Here is a 24,155-nt window from a genome sequence, read left to right on the forward strand (position 1 = left end):
AAGGTCCGTATAGTTAAAGCTATGGTTTTCCCAGTAGTGATGTATGGAAGTGAGAGCTGGACCATAAAGAAGGCTGATCGTCGAAGAATTGATGCTTTTGAATTATGGTGCTGGAGGAGACTCTTGAGAGTCCCATGGACTGCTAGAAGATCAAACCTATCCATTCTTAAGGAAATCAGCCCTGAGTGCTCCCTGGAAGGACAGATCGTGAAGCTGAGGCTCCAATACTTTGGCCACCTCATGAGAAGAGAAGAATCCTTGGAAAAGACCCTGATGTTGGGAAAGATTGAGGGCACTAGGAGAAGGGGACGACAGAGGACAAGATGGTTGGACAGTGTTCTCGAAGCTACGAACATGAGTTTGACCAAACTGCGGGAGGCAGTGCAAGACAGGAGTGCCTGGCGTGCTATGGTCCATGGGGTCACGAAGAGTCGGACACGACTAAACGACTAAACAACAACAACAACTTCTGTGTTGATGCTGATGGCAGCCCAGCCTACATAAAACGTAAGATTGTGTGTGATGCAAAGCTAGATTTATCAAGTGGCTGTTAAAGGAATCAAGAACACTATAAGACTGATGGTATACCTGCCCCATTGAAACATGGCAATGGACACTTAATAGAAAACTCTCACCAAGGGCTGGTTCACAGAAGGCGTATCCTTTACATACAAACACTTCCCCAAGCACTCAGGCAGTCACTGCTGTAGTCAGAAGAAATCCCCACAATGAAAAGAGCTGGAGAAGTGCCCTCCATGATCAGGGCAAAGACTATATGGATCAGTGGCAAAGCATTTGGCTTATATGAAAGAAATTCCAATTCCTGGCATGCCTAGCTTAAATGATCAGGGAGCAGGAGGTGGGAAAGACCTCTCCTGGAGATCATGGAGAGACAACTGCCACTCAGAGTGGAGAATACTGGGACTGATGGAGAAATGGCCTGACCTGGCTTATAGCAACTTTCTATGAACTGATGCTGCTGGCTGTGGCGGCAACTTTCCACTTCACATGCAGTGTGTGCCCACATGAGCATACCAAAGACTGATCCAGTAGGGAGCAAAACATCTTAGTGTGAATCAGCCTTAAAACCCATTTTTAGCAAAGACCAAAACTTCATTCCTAAACATACTAAGGAGTAAGTCCCAACAATGGATACGGTGGATGTGTCTGAGCTACACAGCTACAACTACTAATGGAAGACATCAGTTCCATTGTTTTAAATGGGATTTGGCCACTACTAACTTTGGCTTGGTTAGGGGCTTAGGTCTGCCATCAGTTGGCTCTGCTTCTGAGTACACATGTCTAGGATTGGATTACAGATCGGTAGGCCTTCCATTCGTATGTACTATGCATTTATTTTGCCTGAGATGTGGGAAAAGATTCACAATATAAAACACCCAAGGCACTTTCAAATAGTGGCAAAGGAGTAGTTTTCATGTTTCTCTACAAGAGAGATGTGCTAAACCAGAAAAAGAAGCCTATGTTTGTGTGCTTAAATAAACATAAAGAAGGTAAAGGACCCCTGACAGTTAAGTCCAGTCACGAACGACTCTAGGGTTGCGGCGCTCATCTCGCTTTACTGGCCGAGGGATCCGGCGTTTGTCCGCAGACAGTTTTTCCGGGTCATGTGGCCAGCATGACTAAGCCGCTTCTGGCGAACCAGAGCAGCACACGGAAACGCCGTTTACCTTCCCGCCAGAGCAGTACCTATTTATCTACTTGCACTTTGACGTGCTTTCGAACTGCTAGGTTGGCAGGAGCTGGGACCAACAATGGGAGCTCACCCCGTCGCTGGGATTTGAACTACCAACCTTCTGATCGGCAAGCCCAAGGCTAAAGAAGAATGTTTACAACCATTGTGCTATCTAGTATTTGAGAACAGTGGTGTCAAGTCCTGATTAAACCAGGGCAATGAATCACATCATGCTAAGTAACCATTTAACCTTTGAATTCTTACACATCTTGTTTCTGCAGAAGACACTTCATTAATATGTCATCTTTATTAGGCAAAATCAAAAATTCACTTGACTGCAAAGCTTTCAGAGCGATAAATTATTAACTGCCTTCTGATATAATTATTTCTTTCCAATGCAAATCTGGGAAAAGACTAAAGTAAAGTGACACAACGGCAGCTTGGCCTGTTAGCATCAGGACAAGTTGCTCTTTAGGAATAAAGCACTCTCATACAAATTGAGTACAGTATTATAATTTCTGCAGTTCTGGTATATGGGAATCTAGCAATTGGGTGGGGGAAGATTTCCTCCCACAGTGCATAAAAGAGAATTAGCTGGTGGTGCAGTGCTGTAAGGACACGTTCCCAACATCAGCATTGCTGTTGCTTACCTGGATGGGCAGCAGAAAAGTCAGGATTATGAAGGCACACAGGATTGGCTCTCAGATCACTTCAGCCTCGCCACTGCTCCATCTTTGCACCATCCAGATAAGCCATACTCTGAGCACATTTATTTCCATGGGCCTACCCTGTGCATTACTTAGTCACTGTGCACTGTTTGTGGTTCATATGCCATGGCTGTAGAACTGCTGTTAAAAGACAACCTGCAATTCCGCCTCACAACATTTCTTAAACTTAGGTGATTAACTGAAAGTCCTTCTGAGTTCTTACAAAATTTTGTACGTGGCCTCTCTTTTTCGTCTGTAACTTAATATTCTTACCCAGAACGTCTCTTCCATGTTCAGGAACCAGCACTTTCCATTTGGATTCCTCAGGGTCACTAAAATCAATGTTAATTAGTCGATAATTTGGAGCGTGGCGGTTTGTCTTGAAGGTGAACACAGTTCCCTCATTGGTGACATATTCATATTCTGCATCAAAGTTGTCTATCAGTTTCACCCAGTGCAGAAGACCTACATTAAGAGAAAAAGGAAAGCACTTACAACTGTAAAACCAAGTATTCATGATGAGGATGTTTAATAGCAATGGGCTGCATTCAACCAACTTTTACTCAGAGTAGGCCCATTAAGTTAATGACCATGAGTAACTTGGTTGACTACCACTCAGTGTTCTTCTGACCCCAGAAGTTTCTTTTTCCTGCAAGCATCATAGCTTGTTGGGTCTAAAGAAAGGAGGACTTGCATTATGGCTGTCCTGTTCATTCTAATATTTAACCAACCACACATTCAATCACACGTCTAGACCTGGTGTCTTCTAAAATACATCATCATCATCCATCCCCACCTTTCCTCGCAAAAGAGTCCAGGGCAATTGAAAAAGTAACAAAGTAAAATTTTATTTTGACAGCAACAGAACGATTCGAAAAACCTTACAAGGATTAGAATATATGTTAATGCTCTTTTGCTCCAGAAACAATAATGGTGTTCCTATTCAGAAGCATATGTGACCATAAGCATGTATGGCACCAAAATGTCAAGTACAGCTCAACATCTCCTTGCACTCCTTTGCAACTTAATAAAAAGGAACATACTAATTAGCCCTGGCACATGCAAATATACTGAAGTAATAATTAACCTTATTCTGTCTATCAGCATTTCTGAAACCTTATCATACTGTGCATGACAACAAAGAGCTTTTGCTTGGAGTGGAGAGAGTCGCATTCAGACAATCCGTCAAACTATGTTGACATGAGTAGCAACTAGCCTTGGGCTTGTGTGCTACCTCCTACTTGTCCCCAAACAGCAGAGATTAGAAGCTTCTGTTTCCACTTAGTGGCAAACCACTGTCTGCTGTTGCCTCTGAATACAGCAGACTATAGTTTGTTCAGATCTTAACTCGCCTGCAAGCCAGGTTCCCAAACAAAAATCAAGTGTACTGAATCATAGGAGTCAACTACTGCTCACTGAAGGATAAGCAGTGCAGGTTAAGTCCCCTCCAGGGACCAAAGATTTTATTCATCAGAGAACTTGGCCGAAGTTGCTGCCCCACTTTTGTAAACCAAGGGTTGGCCCGTGAAACAGAGGCAGCACTTTTTGAATAGTTGTACCTCCCCTACCATCACCGGTGCACACGCTTGTCTCACACAACTGTTAAGATAGTTCTCAGATGAAAAGATTTTCAAAATCAAAAGCTATATAAGGAATTTTCAGTTGCCCCAACGTACCCCATGCGGGATAGCTTCGCTTTCTCCCTCTGCAGGCCTTTCACAGCCATGCCACTGCTAAGCAAAAGGAGCAACAGGAAGCTGGAGGGTGAGGAGACTGAGTGAGCACTCGGGGCACAGCTTCTCAGAAAAGTTAACCAGACAGATTGCTCTGCCTGATAGCAGAAATTGTTCTACAGGTAGTTTAACACAGAAAGTTGCCAAGGTATCTCCCCACAGAAGACAGGAAACAAAGAGGCTGCTGTGTTGAAAAGAATTCCTGCAGCAGAATCTCTGGCTGGAAGGAATGCAAGTGTGTGTGTGTGTGTGTGTGTGTGTGTGTGTGTGTGTGTGATGGGTCACACATCATGCGGAGTGAGAAGGTGTTGGAAAAGACACTGCAGATTGTCTAGCAGCCCATACTCTGGCACTGAGCTATTGCCAGAAGCCTGCAATGATAGGCAGATAACCCAGAGGATGAATGAAGAAAGCTGAACAGAACACGCTGCAGAGAGGAGGGTGGGAAAGATTTACACCTCTTCTTCTCAAGCCAGTAAGAAAAAAAACGTGTTGTTAAAAACAAGTTCAGCAGCATCGGATGCTTCCTCATTCTGAGTCAGACACAGGGTACAGGGCACTTCACTTGGCATCAGCTCTTCAAGGGCAGATGTTACTTGATTCTTCTTAGCCCGTGACCCCAGAGACTGAACCTGGGCTGCTGTGCTTGTGAAACAGCTTTGCTCTACACTGAGCTGCAGCCTTCTGAAGCAGACAAAAAACAACAACAACCCAGATGGCAGCAGCCATTACTGAAGTATCATGGTGGAAATTCGCTTTCGTTTCAGGTCCAGGGCATCCCATGAAAGGCACGGATTTTGACTTCCCATATTTCAAGATGCAGAGTTAAACTTCACACTCCTGCGATTCTAGGTTAAGGAATTTGACTGATGGTTGTTCCTCCTTTGGCTATGCATTTTAACATCCAAGATACAATGGCTGTTTAGGGGGTGGGTGGGTTTACAACTACATTTCATGCTGCTTTAACAGACAGTGAGTTAAAAGGTAATAGCGCACAGCCTAATCTCAGGAGTCAAATCCATTTTCTACCAGAGACAGAATGAGTCAACTTCACAGATCCCAAGCACATCAAGGATCAGTGAACAGACAAGACACAGCTGCCTCCTTTACAGTAGAACTAATAAAATGTCACACTTGCCTGGAGCCTTTAATGGTGGACACCCTTCCTTTCCCTTCCAACAATTTAAAAGGCAAAAGAGCCAAGACAGCTTTCCAAAGCAGGCAAGGCATGGCAGACACAAACACTCCCAGTCTGAAAGCTGCTGCCAGTCAGTGTAGACAGTACTGACTTAGATGGGCCAAAGGCCTGGCTTGCTATAAGGTCACATCAATAAATTGTATATTAAAAAATCTTCATAAGGGAAATGGGCTGCACAGAATATAGGATGTTTTTAGCAGAGTATATGGAGACTATGGGTATAATTAATTCAGTGGTAACCACCTGATGATATATCTGCAAGTTCCAGTGGTTAAATATACAAAAACCTAATACCTAATCACAGAGTACATTTTAGATGCTTATTAATCCAGTTTAGAGAATGCCCAAACACTTTGCTAATTTATCTATGTTTAAAAGATCAGCATTGTTTCAGAGAGGCTATCAAATGAAAGCATCATAACCAAGACATTAAACTGATTAAATTCCCATCTCTATCTTCCTAGCTTTTAACATCTGCTTCCTTTTAATTTGAATCTAGTTCACATGAGACTTCAATCAATCAATCAATCAATTATTGTATTTGACTAAAAGCCATTACAAATCCAGTTACAAAAGCAGCATTGGAATATAAGACTTATATACAATCAATATATATAGGGAGTGGCGAGATCCTGTCAGTAATTAGAAACTCTTAATATGGGTTAAGCAAAGGGAAAATAACGTCTCTGTTGGTTCTTTGTGTGAAAAGATCATTACTGTGGCCTTTTTAGGAATTGAGATCATCAGTATGCAGAAAGATCTACTCACAACAGTGAAATTACTCAAGCTACATATACACTGTGCAGTATTTACTTTTCTATAAATATGGGCGAGATTGCCTAAAATATTAAACAAACCAAAGAAATTAACAGTAATTACTAACACAAGGAATCTTTTTACTTTTGCCCTTTATTTCAATGTGAATCAGAAATGCCGTTGCCAATACTTGCTACTACTGTAGATATTTTTGGGTACTGCCAATGCTCAGCGATATTACAATGCATGACACTAAGAAAACAACAGACATTTCTGTTGGGTCAGGATCATGTTGGGCTAATTCAGACATCATGCCAATGATTAAATATGGTGCCCGAATTGACAAACCATAGTTTGTGATAAGCTGAAAAAGAAAAGGGGGCAAGGAACTATAGTGTAATGTGGGTTTGTAAACTATGGCTTGGTTAATCATGGCTTGGTATGCCTGAATTAACAAACGACAGCTATGCCTATTGTTTTGGTAGAGTTAGTAAAGTTTTCGCTTTAATGTACAGTATAAACACCAGCATTCTCTGGGATACAGCACCTTCTTCTTTGTGGCTTAGTAGGAGAATGGTAGAATAGATGCTGAACATTCATCTTGACTCTCACCCAAAGCCCAGTGGTGCCAACTTCATCTTTTCTGAGCACATCAAATGTCAGAAACTTTTGACTGGAAGTCAACTTAAGAGTTAACAGTCTGAAGTACTTTAGGGCAGACAGAAGTTATCCTTACCCCCCAGCAGGTTGTTGGACTTCAGCTTCCAGCTCTCATGGCTAATGGTTAAGGATGATGGGAGTCCAACATCATCCAGAAGACCTCAACTTCCTTTAGAGCTAATCCAAATTTTACAGGTAAGCAAAGGAAACAGAAGTACAAGTTGCACTCACACCAGTCTTCCACTTTTTAAATGCAGAACCAGAGTGTCAGACTAGAACCTGGAAGACCAGGGTTCAAATTCCCACTCCATCATGAAACTCACTGGATGATTTTGGGCCAATCTCAATATAACCCACTATGAAACTGCCTTGAGCTCATTGGAGAAAAGGCAGGATCTAAATTTAGTATGAAAATTAAGTTCAGAAGCCAACTGTGGTCCTTGATATCAGCCTGAGCAGTCATTAATTAAAAGAAAGCAAAGTTGAAGTTACTCATTGCTTACAGTTGTGCTCAGACACACACAAAAAACTTTTGGCAATTGTGAAAATGTATAAAGGGATTGCTCTAAAGAACGGATGAGTAAAGATGATGAATTAAACCTATGAGGGGTACAGATTTTTAAATTAGCTATCATGTACACAGCATGACAGAAATAAAGCTTATTTTAGAATCGGGTTTTAAATCCCCATTGAAAAAAAGGGACAGATTGTGGAAATGACTTGGATAATATTCTACATCCTTCTCCCACGCATTTTTTCTCACGCAGTTCTATCTAAGGTTATAAATGTTCTTAGGATGAAATCAAATTATAATACAAAAAGATGCAAATATACAGTAGAGGCTCAATGGTTTTTTGTTTTGGTCTTACACTGAACAAGTTATCTATGTTTTCAAGCCTACACTGAAAGCATGCTCTAAATCAAGTTCACTGGTTAAAGTCTTCTCACTGATTATATCTATTTGTATAATATATAATTTCTTCTTTTTTCCAGTGTGCTTAGTTGGCCATGGATAACAACTCTCAATTTCAACTTTAAAATGTCTACAAATTGTAGGATAAATCAGACAATGAAGTAATTAAAAGTAAGAAAACGGCTTTGAAGAACAAAAGAATTCTTGTTTTGTTCCTTTGAGCACATCAGATAAATTTATCCCCCTCCCATATGTTGAGATGTCCTTGTCCTGTTTCACTCCACACCAAGTTCCAATTAGAAGCTCATTGAGCAGAAATTAGAATGTTCTTAGGGTACTTAATAACAGATGGAAATTTGAATTTTGATACACACATGGTTCAACAGAGTCCAATAAATAGAAGTGTTCAAAAATGAAGCCAAGCCTTTCCTCTTAAAAAAAAAATTGCAGTGGCCAACAGCGCAGCATAGAGCCACCACAAATGAGAAAGGGCATTAGGGATGTATATAACCAAGTTGTCCCATTCATGCAAGGACTCCTGCTTGCACAATGAAACTTCCCCTCTTCTCGTGCATGCCTCCTCCCAAAAAAAAAACCCTGCTCCAGAGGATTGGAGGAACCCCCAGAACAGATCGAGGGCAGGCCACCTGTCAATGATTATTTGGCTGTTATTCCTGCACTGCCAGGGGTTGGACTAGATGACCGTTGGTGTCCCTTCCAACTCTACAATTCTACGACTCGGGTTGTAGCAGGGAGTTGATGGAACTTCAGATGGGAGGGGGGGAGTAGTCTACAGTGGCAGCCATAAATGCAATTTTGAAAATGGAACATACACGCATAGACAAATCCAGAAAGACTTATTCTGCAGCAAGCAAATAATATGATGAAAGCAAAGGGGGAAAGAGAAAAATCTACAAGTCCCAAGAACAGTTTATTGCTTCAAATGCAAGCATTCTAAGAGAAGGGGTAAATTCTGTAGCAGGGGTGGGGAATTCAAATGTTGCTGGATTACAGCTCCAATCACCCCTGTTTTACAGGTCTATACAGGGGGGGAGGTATTTCAAGTAACTTGGTCCCAAGTTGTTCAGGGCTGTAAATGTTATTGCTGAGACTGAGAGCATGGTATGCTGGCCAACTGGACTGACTATCAGTTGCTCAGCACAGGTGTAATACATGTGCATCCAGGGGCTCCACTCCACACCTGACTTGGGCCCAACCTTCAGTGCAGACAGAGTCACATAGGATGGAATATGTACCAAGCTACCCCTTCGTATGATTAAATAATCTGAAAATGACAGAAGGAAAATTTGTAGCAATCTGGAATGTGACTGTTAAAGACAAGCCACGTTTGCAGCCTAAGGAAAGAATGTGTGATTTCTCTGTTTAACAAATACTGGCTAGAGAACAGGGCAGATCAAGCAGCCACTAGGAACATACCCATGTTTTTTATTCTTCGTACAAGATTTGTAACTAACTGTTATACGTAAACTTGCAATGTATTCAGAAAGAAGTAATTTTACTTTGACATGAAGAAAGCAGCCTCTTACCAGTTATACCATTTGATTCCTTCTGTAGATTACAGTACCACAGCCTATTAACTGGATCACATCCTTCTCGTATGGACAGCAAAGCGTACTGCCCATCATCAGATACCTAAAATTTATCACAATGAATGCAACATAAATATTGATGTACACCAAACAAAAAAGTTACTAACAATACTCAGAAATGTTTGTTTCCCCAAAAAAGCATTTTACAAACCAAAAGCAAAAAAGGTGTGCCAAAATATAAAGTTACAAAATATGTACCGGTAGGACTGATATGCTTTGTACAGATGTGTTTGGAACCAGTGATCTTCCAGATGGAAGATCTAGGGGTGATGGGAACTCAAGTCTATCAACATCTAAAAAGTAAAGGTAAAGGACCCCTGACAGTTAAGTCCAGTCCAGTCGTGAACAACTCTGGGGTTGCGGCGCTCATCTCGCTTTACTGGCCGATGGAGCCGACATTTGTCTGCAGACAGTTTTCCTGGGTCATGTGCCCAGCATGACTAAGCCGCTTCTGGTGAAACCAGAGCAGCGCACGGAAACGCCATTTACCTTCCCGCCAGAGCGGTACCTATTTATCTACTTTCACTTTGACGTGCGGACTGATAGGTTGGCAGGAGCTGAGACCGCGCAACAGGAGCTCACCCCGTCAAGGGGATTCGAAGCACCGACCTTCCGATCGGCAGTGGTTTAGACCACAGCGCCACCTGCGTCAACATCTAGAGGGCCACAAATTCTCCTAGTCCTTCAAATCCGTTCCATGTCTCAGACACATACAAAATGTGAAGCAAATGTCAATTCAGTATTTTGACTCAACAGTGCATTCTGAAAAGCAACAAACCAGTGTATTTTGATAGAAGCACAACTGCCTGAAATTAAAGCCAAATGAATTTTAAATCCCTCTCATCTATGAAGCTCTCATATTATGGAGAGTCATGCCAAGCTGATGTTGTTGTGCTAAATGCAAAGTGACAGCAGACAGTGTCAAAAATTATACTGGCAGATCTTTATTAAATATATTCACTCTACAGAAAGCATCCTAAATCAATTATATCAACACTTAAATACAAATTTTTAGATGATCAGCAGGTGCAAATATTTTAAAGCCATGTCCTAATTCTTCCCCTTCCCCTCTCTCTGCTGTTGTTGTTGTAGTGTTTGCCATTATTGCTGCATGTGTGGCTTTGATACCTAGGATTTCTACACAATTAAAATACAGAAGCACAGAATATCTGTTTTGTATTACACATATGTAAACAAAACGATTTTCAGCATTAAAATACAGATTTCTTTGAACCCTTAGGCATCCTTCCCTCCCTCCATGGGTTCCATCTTTCAAAGAAGCTTTACATCATATTGGCCCATATACCTTGATATCATCTCCATTGAATAAAAGCTGCTCTTTCCTATCCTTACCTGAAGATGCCATGGATTAAGCCTGGAACCTTTTGAAGGCCAAGGAAGTGATCACCCACTGCACCTTCCCTGGCTAGTACCCAACATTTTGAGTTAATGTCAATATACTACAAACTTGAGAATCTTTACTGCCTTCACTCCATCAAAGCTAAAGCAATATTTGAAACTTTATTTTGCATGATGGCAAACAAGAGCCCCTGACAGCAGCAATTTTGAGCATATCTAATGAGCTTCTCAACATTTCCCGCTGGACTGGTGAATAGTTGGTAATAGTTTGCTTAATGCGATTCCCAGAACACATTCTTAATCTAATTTCCCAACACACATTACGGGTAGGGTGCCAATTAAGTCTGTCTTCATTGCTACAGCTGTCTTTATATCAATGCGTTTCAAAACTCAAAGGAATTCAAGAGTATTAATGCAAAACATTATTGACAGCTGCATTCAAAAACTACACCATCGGATATTTTACTGGAGAAAAATAAAGGACAAATACATGTCGTGTGTGTGTGAGCACACAATGTGAGACAGAATAGCCTCTTCCTGCTTCACCTGCCAGCCGCTGGCCCAGCAATGTGCTTTTTTTATCTCTGTGGGGCTGGATGGCCACCCCTGTCAATTTGCATTTCATGCTATGCTGAAGTAGTATTCTGTCCACAGGTTTCAGAGTCACTCAGGTCCCAAATTAAATGTAGTTTGATTCAGGGTAAGGATTAAATTAAATATCCTATCTATTTCAGTGGAAGAACTGAAATTATACTGTTTTCTCCATCCCTTTGGTTTTTATAGAATTTTTTAGGTGCCAATCTGGGTCTTTCCCCCCTGAAATACAAAATTAGTATTTTTTGAGGTGGGGATCCCTTTTTTTATAAAATTCATTAACCACTGTCTCTTGGAACGAAGCTCCCTGCTATAATACAACACTCCCTTGTCTTCTGGTTTGTTTTTTAACCAGTGCTCTTGAGAAAGAGAAACCAATCAATTAAAAACCTTTCTTTTTTGCAAGATCCTGTAGCTGCTTATACGCAGAACTGATTGAATCCATATACCCCAAACCTGTGTGCACTTTCTAACCACTGTATCTTGTTAATTGCAGATGTACACAGCCACCACCACCACTCTTGCCAACTCCTGTATTTGTAATAATCTTAATTTATCGAAACCATTAAACCAGGAATGGGAAGCTACAGCCCTCCATATGTTGATGGGCCACAACTCCCATCGTTCCTGATCCCTGGCCATGCTAGTCAGCTGGGGATGATGGGAGTCTGAGTCCAACAACAAATGGAGGGTACCAAACACTTCAACCATGCATTAAACCCATGCATTTGGTTCCTACTCAAACACTATCATGTTTTCCAAGAGGAAAACAGCAATTAGCACATAATGGAGTCAAATGAAGCAGGTGTATTCTATTGGGAGCTACACTCTACATAAAGCATAATTGGGAAGATCATGTTCCTTTATAAAATAGCCGTTTCAATTATGCTAGGCAGAAAGCCCTGTGGCCACATTTCTAAGATAGGTCCTGGGATTCAGAACTACCAAGAAGCCATGCTCTTTAACCTGGGAGCTGTTTCCTATCATAAAATATGTGGGAGCACGGTTGCCTGCTCAATAATTAGCACAGGGATTCCCGGGGCACACTTAGAAATCTTTTTAAAAAACTGCCATGGGCACCATGAAATACAAAATGATCTTCAGAGAACAAAAACTAGTGATTCTCATAATCCCTGCCCCAAAGGTCAGACATGTCTCCAAACAGACAGACCAAAAAAAAAGGCCCTTCCAAATAAACACATTTAAATAATAATAGTGGGCCCTTAGTAATCTCCCTTCCTCCAGAACAATGCCTGTTGCCTGTTTCAGTCTCCAGGACTTTGGAGGTTTGTGAAGATTCCAGTGCTTCACAGCAGCTCATGCCAGACTTCAACCGCTGCAAATCCCACAGCACATGACAACTGAGATACTGTAGCAGCTCTTGTTCTGATTACTGGTATTTGTTTTGAGCAAAAGCACAAAGGTGATCCTTCAGGTCAGCTCATCTAGGTTGTGCAGCAGTTAAGTGCCTCGAGCTAGCTGAAAGTGAAAGTAGTTTTGCAACAGAAACCTTTAAAATGCTTCTGAAGCAAAACACACCAGCTATACAGCTGTTTTGTGTGTTTGTGTGTGTGTATATATATATATATAATTTGCATTCTGCACTCCCTTCAAAAATAACACGTGAACACAATAGCAGTATAGGTGGTGTGTTTTGCTTCAAAGCATTTTAAAGGTTTCTGTTGCAAAACATATTATATATATATATATATATATATATATATATATATATATATATATATATATACTGTATAATATATAGAATATCCTAATCTCCTAATTTGATACTTTTGATGGCATCTTGTATATTACCCCAAGCATGGGAACTTGGTTAAAACAACAACGTGTGCAGCACAGATCCATTTAAAAACCACCCCTGCTTTCCCCACTTAACTCAGATGCCACACACATGGCTTCAAATCATCATTCTATAGTGCCCTCTTCTGGGAACTGCCACAAACTTGCTCCCTCTGCTTCCATTCTAAATTCTAGATATAGTGTAAGGGGGGGGGAACAGGGCCATGACATTTCTGGTTTTAGTTAGAATTGATGCAAATAGAGACACAGAACATTTGCTTTGGAACAGGGGCAGAGGATGAGGCTTGGGAGGGGGGAAATGACTTGGATAGCTGCCAATGGAATGAAATTTAGTCCCTTCTCTGAAATGTAGAAGCACCATGTTGAAGGAAATAGGGTGAGAGTTGGGCCTGTTTTTTTTAATTTCATTTACCTATCACATTAACATCCTACTTTTCATCCAAGGGGCTTAATGAAGTGTACACTGCTCTCTTTCCGCTCCCTCCCTTGCACGCTCACAACAACAAGGATAAGAAATAGTGACTGGCCCAGCGTCACCCAGTGAACGTCACAGCCAAGTGAACCTTGACGCAGGATTCACTGAATGAGCCCTGGCAGTGGAAGCCCTGCACTAGGGCTTCCGCTTGTGCAACAGGGCTTCCCCCCTCCCCACGCACCCCCCCCCCAAAAAATTGGCTCTGCGGTTGTTAGGAGAACCCCTAGAACAGTACACAGAGAGAGGAGACAGGGATCATTCCCCATGGCAAGCTGACATGCTTGTGCTGTAGGAACAATCAGAAAAGCACAACACTGAATTCCTCCTTATGTCTCCGCAGCACTAATCTGACAGGAGCTTCCCTGCACTCAGTCAGAAGCCATGGAAGCCGCGTTGGACATCCGGCTTCCGAAAAATGTTCGCAAACATTTCACTCACTTCTAGGTTTGTGGCATTCGGGAGCCGAATTGTTCAGGAGCCAAGCCGTTCGACTATCAAGGTACCACTGCAAATATTTCCACTTGCGCAATGGGATCTCCCCCCTTTCCTCCCTTCTCATTCCACCTAAATCTGCTCCAGGGGTTCCCCTATCCTCCAGAGAAGATTTAGGGAGGTTGTAGGGTGTACACAGGGGGAAACTCCTGTTACACAAGTAAAAATCCTTCTGCTGATGAGGCATGTTGGATACTGCCAAGTTGAGTGGAATTCAACGTAGCACTAAGGCTCAGCACAGGTATTTCTGCTTGTCCACCACATGCTCTTCTGGGAGCAGGAATCTCCCAACCCTCCAAACCATATCTGGGGGAGCTATGGGGTGACATGGGGGGGGGAGTCCTGTTGCACTAGCAGGAGTCCTTGTGCTGGCTTCCACTAGCAGAATAGGAGGGTTCAATCCAGCCCATTGATTTCACTCGGCCTACTCAAAGTATGAATTAGTTGGATTATCACTCTTTAGTTTAAGAGAAGAAATGCTAGCTTTGATGAGAATGTGGAAACAAGGGCGTGGCTTTTGTTAACTCCTTTGTGTAACTCCTTCCTAAGCCACCCCTCTAATTTCTAAAGGTTTGGAAGACAAAACTGTTTCCTTTCACGTTGGCTCAGTATTGTTTGTTACTCAACCTGCATATTGCTCAAAGTGATAAATAAATACAAGAAACCAAGAAGCAACTTTTACCAACATTTATATAGTATTGGATGGGCTAAAATTTTCTAAAGGTATAAAACGCGACCCCACTACAATAAAAGGAATATTTTAGATATTTAATGGTAGCAAAATCATATAGGTTTGTGCATCCTGTGGGCTTTTTAAAACTATTTTCACAAGGTCATTTGCCAGAAACTGGCAGCAGTAAGAGGGGGGGGGGAGTAATAAAATATTGTAAACAGCAGGCAAAGCTGGTAAATGCTTTTAATTAACAACAGATGCTGGGTGTAAGAAGTCTCCTGCAGATATGTAATCAAAAGTTATTAATTCCCTCAGACAAACAAGCACCTTGAGAAGTTTACGAGCTTCTGTCATTACAGATTTATAACCTCATTTTATATAGCAAAATGAGGCATACTCCCTAAGTTTGATGGTGAAATGTGTTTTGTATGTCAAAACACCATCATAACACTAACACTACAATCTCCTGAATTCAGTGAGACTTACTTATGAGTAAGCACATGCAGGATCACATTGTCAGGCCATGAACCTAAGCATACTTGTTTGAAATCCAACCAAGAGGATTCATGCAGAAAAATGTTTTTGCACAAACCACTCACCTGCATGCATAAGGGACAGAAACACCCATATCAAAAACAATCCAAGTTCTGGACACATTGCCGGTTCCAATCAAGAGACCCCAAAGCACAAAAGTTGATTTCACGCTCATGAAACCAACTACTGTAAATTAGGAGGACCATAGGTTCAGCGCCGGTGCTAGGGCTTTTTGTGCCCTAGACAAAATCACCTTCTGGCGCCCCCCCCCCCCGGCACATGACGCCCCTGAGTCCCACCCATAGGCGGGAGGGCGCTGAGCTCTCATTTTGGCTTGTGTGCCTCCCGCCTATGGAGGGGACGCTGTGAGCTTTTCAGCGGCGGCGGTAGTGAGTGAGCGGCGGCAGCAGCAACAGCGGCCATAGCTGAAGGCTTCAGCTACGGGTGCTGCCGCCGCCACTGCTCACTCGTTGCAGCCGCTGAGGAGCTCACAGCGTCCCCTCCATAGGCGGGAGGGCGCTGAGCTCTCATTTTTCCTCCCGCCTATGGAGGGGACGCTGTGAGCTTTTTAGCGGTGGCGGCGGCGGCAGCAGCAACAGCAGCCATAGCTGAAGGCTTCAGCTACGGGCGCTGCCGCCGCTCACTCGTTGCAGCCGCTGAGGAGCTCACAGAGTCCCCTCCATAGGCGGGAGGGCGTTGAGCTCTCATTTTGGCTTGCGCGCCTCCCGCCTATGGAGGGGACGCTGTGAGCTCTTCAACAGCGGCTGCAGTGAGCGAACGGCGGCAGCAACAGCGCCCATAGCTGAAGGTGGCGGGAGGAGCGCAAGCCGTGGGAGGGCGGCGGCGGCGCAGGGGTTTTGCGGCCCCTCCATTTACGCGCTCTAGGCAACGGCCTAGTTCGCCTAAATGGACGCATCGGTCCTGCATAGGTTCCCCATCCCTGCCATAGAGGGCCTGTTATGGTACAGTGAATTGAAGGTGGATTTGGATCAAGGAGATCTGGATGTGGCAAATGTGTTTGTGGTGTATACAATGCAGTTATCACTGTGTTTCCCACTGCAAATATATACAACTTACAGAAATACAGTGGAACCTTGGTTTTCGAACGTAATCCGTTCCGGAAGACCGTTCGAGTTACAAAACATTCGAAAACTCAATATGGAAGCCTGAAAACAGAAAAATTAATATGGAAAACCCAATATGGAAACCGCCTCGGAAGTTTGACTTCCGAGGTGTGCTCGAAAATGGAAGCATTTACTTCTGGGTTTAAAGTGTTTCAGTTTTGAAAGGTTCGTCAACAGAGATGATCGAAAACTGAGGGTCCACTGTAATAAGTTTAGAAGCATTAGCTGACAGTAATGAAGTTAAAAAATGTTGTTTTAAAATTCTACAAATGTTAATTCCACCATATTTTTAAAGCTGAAAATGTGTGTCCAGTACATAGCAAACATAAGTTTTCTTTTTAATAGTGTTTTCATTGTGGCCAATGCCCTTTCAAGTTTTTTTTTTTTAAAAAAAGTGGTACTACAGTAGCATCAGATCAAAGGAATAATGGCTGAGAACAGAAAATAATATTTTTTTAAGTTGAAGAAAAATGGAAGGTGTGTGTGTAGGAGGGCTCTTACTGAAAACTGATCACCACAAAAATTCATTGTAGAAGAAGTCAAAATGAGTTCTCACCAATATACCGAGTCACCATTTTCACATATTTAAAATAATGTGTTATATATTGGTCCTAGGTAGTGCAACAGAGGTGAAAAGAGGCAGCGAGAAATCTTTTTTAACAACAAAGGATTCGGCCTATAAACAACTTTTCACTTTTATTATCTGCTGAGTTTCAAAAAAGGCGAGATGCACCATACCTCAGCTCCGCCCATCCATTTTGGCTCATGAGGAAATTCAGCACATAAAACATCCTTTGATTGGTCAGTTCCCAGGACATGATAGTACAACTTCTGGTGCAAGTTTGTCGACGTCTCAGTGCCTGGGGCAATCAACATATTCAATTACAGGTATGTAAGTTGTGACTTGTTATTAGTTCTAACAACCTGAAAGTTTCACACCTTAACATATTAGAAGCTTCTTATTTGACAAGGTAGCAGAACTAGATTTAATAACTCATACGTTTTCTGGAAATACTAGTCCTTATGACCAAGAAGCTAGATAATATCTACGAGGATAATTATTATTCCATGCATTTTTCTTTGCATTATTTTTCTTTATATAAATATAACACATTTGGAATACAGTAATATGTTCTTTACATCAGCGTTTCTCAACCGCTGTTCCGCGGCACACTAGTGTGCCGCGAGACGCTGGCTGGTGTGCCGCGACGTGCGGCGACGAGAAGGGCGATTTGCATTGTCACGTGCCTGGCGGCCGCCAATATACAACACTGACCCGCCGGAAAGCAATATTTCTCCTCCTCTTCCCCAAAGCTCGGTGCAAACGAGCCTGGCGGCCGCCAATACACAGCACTGACCCGCCGGAAAGCAATATTTGGCAAGTGTTTCTTACAGTCATAATTATAATATAGGGCGGCACAGAGTTAATTTTTTTAACTTTTTAAATGATGGTGTGCCTTGCGATTTTTTTCACGGAACAAGTGTGCCGTGGCCCAAAAAAATTTGAGAAACACTGCTTTACATAAATTGAGATACATTGCTAAAGTTACTTTATTTTTATTTTCTAGTCTGTGTAAAATGTCATGCTTAGCTTCCAGCAATATGTAATATTCCCTGTCAAGGAAGTGAGATGTTACTTTGGCTTGAAACTTGACAGCATTCTGTGATGGACAGGTGGACAGGCAGAATAAGAAGTCCCATGAGCCAAAGAAACTAAGCAACTGGGAGATGTTGGCTCTAAGCAACATGTCCCATTAGCATTAGCAAACTTGGGTCTCCTGCTGTTTTTGGACTACAACTCCCATCACCCCTAGCTAGCAGTACCAGTGATGAGGGATTATGGGAATTTAAGTGCAAAAACAGCTGGAGACCCAAGTTTGGGAAACCCTGACCCAAAATATTCACAAGAAGGAAGCAGAGCTAGTAATGAAATAAAGGAGTCTAAAGTAAATAAAGGCTATAAAGGCCTGAGGATGAGACAGGTGATTGTATGCCACTCACCATCACTTTTCCCATCTTGCTTTGGGTAGCAGTTGTAGAACATGCCTTTGCCATCATGGGTCCAAGCCATACAACTGAATTTTACCATCTCCAGTGTGTCTGCCAGTTCTTCAGTACCATCCACTTTCATAAATTTAATTGTTACCCAGTCTGACCCACTGGAACTCAAGCCATATGCAAAATATTCGCCATCTTCACTGAATGCATAACCTAGTGATTAAGAAAAACACTGTGTATTAGTTTACATTAGTTACACACTTTTCTTTCATAGTTTATGCTTCTAACACTTGCCTTCACCATATAGGCAGCACCTCAAAGCATGTTTTAAGTCTTCCACAATTTAATTTTTTCACACGTACATGTGTATAACTCAAAATAGAGAAATTTTACGTTGGCTTCCAAAACGATGCATTTTTGAAAAATCTGCTACACTGACCTCGCAGAGCCACAGTGCCATCATCAGAAAGTTTATTTGGGTCCAGAAATACTTTGGCATCAGCATCCAAGGAATCTTGCACATATAATACTCGTTGATTCTGAAGTCCAGAATTATAAAAGTGGAAATACCTAGAATGTACATACAATAAATGATATAATTATTTGGGGTTTTTTAAATTTTCAACCATAGTATGAGATTGAATACAGAATTATGCAGGCTAAGACTCTCAAGAGGAGTTGCAGATTTATATAACAGAGGAAAGCAGCTTCTTCCTGATGGAAAAATGCCTCATTTCAGTAATTTTGCACACAATTTCATCCATCAGGTTGCATTAAGTCAACATCAGATTCAATTAGCAACTCACAAGTTATGTTAAATAGTTCATTATAACAGTTAGAGCTTTTGACATTGCTGCAGTATGTAATGAGACAAATCATTAAGATTTCTCAGCCATGCACTTACTTTAAAAAATGGAAGAAAAATACTCTTCTTCATACTGCAGCAGTTTGGCATTTCCATGCATGAGAAGCCCCTTAAGGAAGGAAGTCTAAGCCCCTGAACAAATAATACCAATGGCATGGTTGCCACAAAGAAGACAAACCACAGGCATACCTTTCTACATAGGAAGCTGTTTGTATGAAGTGGCACCCACATGGTAAACCAAGTTGAATCATGCCAGTAAACCAGGAATGGGGAGTAGGTGGACTACAATTCCCATCATGTGGTGTGGCCAACCATCAGTGATGACAGAAGCTCTAGTCCAACAAAAGTTGTGGGGCTGCAAGTTTCCCAATCCCTGTAGTAAACCTAAACCTCTCACTTTTGTAGAGATTTTGCTAGCTTTGCTAGCTTAGCTATAACAACCCAAAATATATGCAGACAGGCAAATGCATCATTGCCATATACAAAGGCTCAAGTTCAACTTTATAAAAAAAAATGGTCCCAAACTGCCACTTGTGAACGACTGTTTCATGAAATATGCTTCAATGCTGCTGAACCAGTTTAAGCATAAGCCATCATATGGCTTAGCATTAATGCAAACAAGCAAATGTGTGGGTTCCTGAAGAGGAGATCACAACTGCTGTGTTCTTCTCCCAATTCCTCCTGCTGCCACGCTACCCAGGGCTAAACCATGGTTTGCCTTGGCATGTCATCTGAACCCTAGTTAGTGGTTTGTTCTGCCCAAAGGTTTCTCTGAAGTAGTGTAGCACTGTAGGACAGATGGTGAGAGTCAAACAATGGACAAGAGCCTATGGGCAACAGTGCAGCCTTTAAGAGCTCATGACCTAATTGGGCTCCGATTGTGGCTCCAAGCAGCGGTTCACAAGATAGCCATGTCTGCCAGGAAAAGGAGCTTGACAACTTTGGAAAGTTGGGAGATGAACTATGCCTGCCAGATAGATTTTCCTTCTTCTTGTGTATTGAAGGGGAGAAAATGACCTCCCCACTTTGATGTGATGGAGGACTAGTGAACCGAGTAATCTTAAATAGACAATTTAGCGTACTGGTTTTTTGTCCTTTTCTGCTTCAGTCCTTTAATTACTGCCAGGGATATTCTAAGCCAGGAGTAGCCAACAAGGTGTCGTTCTGATGATAAAAAACTACATCTCAATATCACTAACAACTGGGCAAGCAGGCTGGAGCAATCCATCATCATCTGAAGGGAACCATGCCTCTTCTAGGCCTTTTCCTGAATTTTCAGCTTTCATTAAAAGACACACACACACCTTTTCTGACTCTATATTAAGGAAAATGTAGAAGCAGTAAGCAATTGCTCAGTAAGGATTAGTAAACCTTCTCTCACTTCCAGTAGTTTAGTAAATGTAAGCAATGGCAAGAATAGGACTGAAAAGTCACAGAAACAGTCCTGTCCTTTCACTGCTCAACAATACAAAAGGTAGGATTTCTGTATTGTCCTTATTACAGCAGTTCGTCATGACTTTATTATTTTTTTTGGCAGGCTGGCTGTTAATTTTCCCGGCTCAAGATTTAATTAGTAGAGACACTGTCTCCTCTCTGCCCCCCCTCTCTCTCGTGTCTCTGTGTGTGTGTGTGTAGTTGACCTGAGAATCACTTGGTGTGAATATTTAGCACATAATTTATGATACCCCCACTACAAAATTTCTGGCTATAAACCATCCTGCAATAATCCAAAGACACACACAGTCCCTTTACATACCTTTTCCCTTTCTTGAAATGACAACTATACTTGGGGTAGTCATAGAGTTCTGTCATTTGCTCTTTAAATAGTCCCCGGACAGCACACTGCTCAAGAAAGGGTACTGTTATCTTATTTTGTGCCTCGACAAAAGCCTGAAAGAGAAGAAACAAAACATAATGAAATAAAACATGGGCTTTCTAAAGAAAGAGTCTGTGTTGACCTGGATCAGCAATGGGGAGCTGATGAACCGGCAGATGTTGTTGGAATCTCAACTACCTGATCAGACAGAGGCGGGATAGCCCATGATCACAGGTTGGGAGTACAACATCTGGAGGGTCACAGGTCCCCCCACCACGGTCTAGAGAGTCCAATGATTTGGATGCAACTTCGTAACAGTCTTAGAGTAGAACTGAATATACCACAGATGTTATTTTAGGAATGCTGCAGCTCGTTTCATTAAGTGGCACATAATAACATGATAACTCAAGTGGCTTTCTAATATTCAAAATATGATAGCAATCTGCCCAGTCCACCTATTACTGACTTTTAATTGCAGCATCCTGTGTTAAAAGGGGGAGGGTGACTTTCGAGATGGATTCTTCCTGAGAGAAAAGTCTACAGTCTGCCAACTTGCTTTGCAGGTCATCAAAGGATTCTCTCGAGCAGCTTTTGGATGAAACCACTTCATACATTCAAACACAGAAAGAGGTAACTATTTTACCACTTGCTCACCACACCCAGGCTGAACACGCCAAAAAAGCAGGTCATCACAGGTATGAGTCCTGATGAGCTTTATGGTTCTCTTTGATCTAAATGCAAACTCTCTCATTTGGTGTTTAAACAAAATTGCCAAGATGCCATGAAGACAAACAAAATAAAAAAATTCCTTTACTTCGATCCAGACCAACACGGCTACCTACCTGTAACCAGAACTATGAAGACAAACAGTTTAGCCACCACTGAAGAGATACTGTATATGAACAGTAAAGTGAAGCACTTTAGTTCCAAGATTAATGCGAAGGCAGATTACTGCTGTTTGAAATGGTATAAATGGATGGCTTAATGATCCAACATAACTATTGGTGAAAAGGTTGCAAGAATCTCAATAGCAAGGCTGGGCTGTAGCTTTTGTGCAGGCTGATCCCATGTGTGCCAACGGAATAGAAAAGCCCAATGCGGTGAAAATTTACTCAGAAGCAAGTTCTGTTGAATGTAATAGGGCTTAGTCCCAAGTGAGTGAATGCTGGTTTGCATCAATAAGAGCAGATTCTAGTTTGTGGAATGCCCTCCCCAGGGAGGTTCGCCTGACACCTTCATGACGCCTCTTCTCTCAGGCTTTGGCTAATTAAACAACCTATGGTCTTTAAACTGGGGCAAGGGGGGTATTGTTCTGTTTGCTATTATGTTATATATTTTTGTGTTATTATATTGTAAACCATCCTATGATCCTCGGATGAAGGGTTGTATAGAAATTTAATAATAAAAAATTAGCTATACATTTAGCAAAAAGAAACAGAGAATAAAAGGACCAGAAGGGGACATAATCTATTATCTCTGATAAAATAAATGGGCAGTTTCTGCAAACTACTCCATAGCATTAAACAAAATCAATTTCTTTTAACAGCTCACCAGAGAGAACAGTATTACTGTTCCAGTTCAAGGCCTCAAATTAAGTGATAAAGGTAAATTTCAAACAATTTTCTGCAATAATGAGACACAAAATGCATGTGAACCTGTGAACTGAAAATGATGAACAGCCAGATGTTTGATACACTTCATTGCTTGTATTAAAAGCATCGGGGTTCAGTTTAAGCACATTACACACCAAGAGTACTAGGTTCACAGAAATATTTCGATTCAAGGTGATTAACAGCCCCTTTCGCAAATGCACTCTACCTATCCTTGAAATTAATCAAAACATACTTGAGCCTGGTTGAAACATAATGGTGCCAACTTCTTAAGAGCTTGGGTATGAAGATTTAGACTTCTCCCCTGTCCACTGTGACATTCCCAGAATTATCCATTGTTTAGTATTGTGTTTGTATAGTGCTAACCTTGGTTAATCCTAACAAGCTTTCTCCTTTTCCAGGTAGAACTGGAAAACACTTATCTGAAACCTTTCTCCTTAAAGGTGTGCAAATGCTGTTCAAATCCGGATCAGAACAGTAGTGGTTCATGCTGGTGCAGATGCAATACTAAATAACAGCTAAGGCTTTATACAAAGGGAAAGAGAATTTCCACTGGAGAGGTGACAATGGTAAGGTGGGGGTAATATCCACAAACTCACACCCAAATATCTTAACTGCTGCTAAATGATTAAAGCTACATCTGCCCTGCTTTGTAAGTATCCTGCCTATGGCTTGTACCTTAGTATATTTTAAATATCATTTACTTAGGAAGATCATGCACGTGCCAAGTTTGTCACTTACTCATGTAAACTTCCTCTCTGTTTTCCAATGCATGCACAAAATTTGACACATTTGACCCAGGCAGCTCCCACCTTCCATGGATCCTAAGCAAGGTCCTTTCTTTAAGAAGTTTGTAAAGTCACCACATGCAGAAGCCTCTAGGGGGCATACAACTAATCAGCTCAAGCCACTGCATCTTCCAAGCTAAAATCTCACCCTTCAGCCATGCCCACAAGTGATCATAGAAGAAACGTCAAGCCCAATTCTACATAACAGTGTCATAGCTTATACAGATCAATATGTAACATGGATGTTACTGGATGTAACAATAAGCCAGAAAGTATGCTTCGTTTTAACCACAGCATCCACGAACAAACCTAGACTTCAGATTGTGCCTTGTTTAGAGAGAAAAACAAGCTACAAACTCTGGTTCAGACACAACACTAAGTCAATTGCTCCATGGTTTGTTTCCCTGCAGCGGTAACAGAGAGGAGCAAAGAGCTTAGGCTACATGTCCCAACGTGAAACATTTGCACATTAAGGCTGAAACAAACTGTATCTTAAGCACTCCCGCTACATGTGAATATGGCCATTGAGTCATACCACTGTTCCACCGAGTCTAGTTCAGTATTGCCTACACTGACTGGGAGTGGCTCTCTAGGGTTTCAGATAAGTCTTTTCCAGTTCTACCTGGAAATACCAGAGATTGGACCTAGGACCTTTGCTCTCTCAATGACATTCGATCCTCCCCTAGTATTTTTAAATGGAGATGTAGTGAATGGAACCTGGTGCCTTCTACAAACAAAG

The 24,155-nt window shown here is 41.8% G+C and overlaps 1 protein-coding gene across 1 annotated transcript in view; it reads right to left on the reverse strand.

Annotated features, from left to right (window-relative positions):
* Nucleotides 1-24,155, reverse strand: part of PREP (prolyl endopeptidase) — a 60,585-nt gene that overhangs the window by 30,704 nt on the left and 5,726 nt on the right. Inside the window, exons 3-8 of the mRNA XM_035109312.3 lie at nt 20,959-21,092; nt 18,777-18,907; nt 18,341-18,550; nt 17,078-17,199; nt 9,208-9,313; nt 2,674-2,865 (exon numbers count right to left, since the gene is read on the reverse strand). Of these exons, the coding sequence (XP_034965203.1) occupies nt 2,674-2,865; nt 9,208-9,313; nt 17,078-17,199; nt 18,341-18,550; nt 18,777-18,907; nt 20,959-21,092 (895 nt within the window). The remainder of the gene's footprint in view (nt 1-2,673; nt 2,866-9,207; nt 9,314-17,077; nt 17,200-18,340; nt 18,551-18,776; nt 18,908-20,958; nt 21,093-24,155) is intronic.

The sequence above is a fragment of the Zootoca vivipara genome, chromosome 3 (assembly GCF_965207765.1).
Source record: "Zootoca vivipara chromosome 3, rZooViv2.hap1.1, whole genome shotgun sequence".
Taxonomy (NCBI): Eukaryota; Metazoa; Chordata; class Lepidosauria; order Squamata; family Lacertidae; genus Zootoca; species Zootoca vivipara.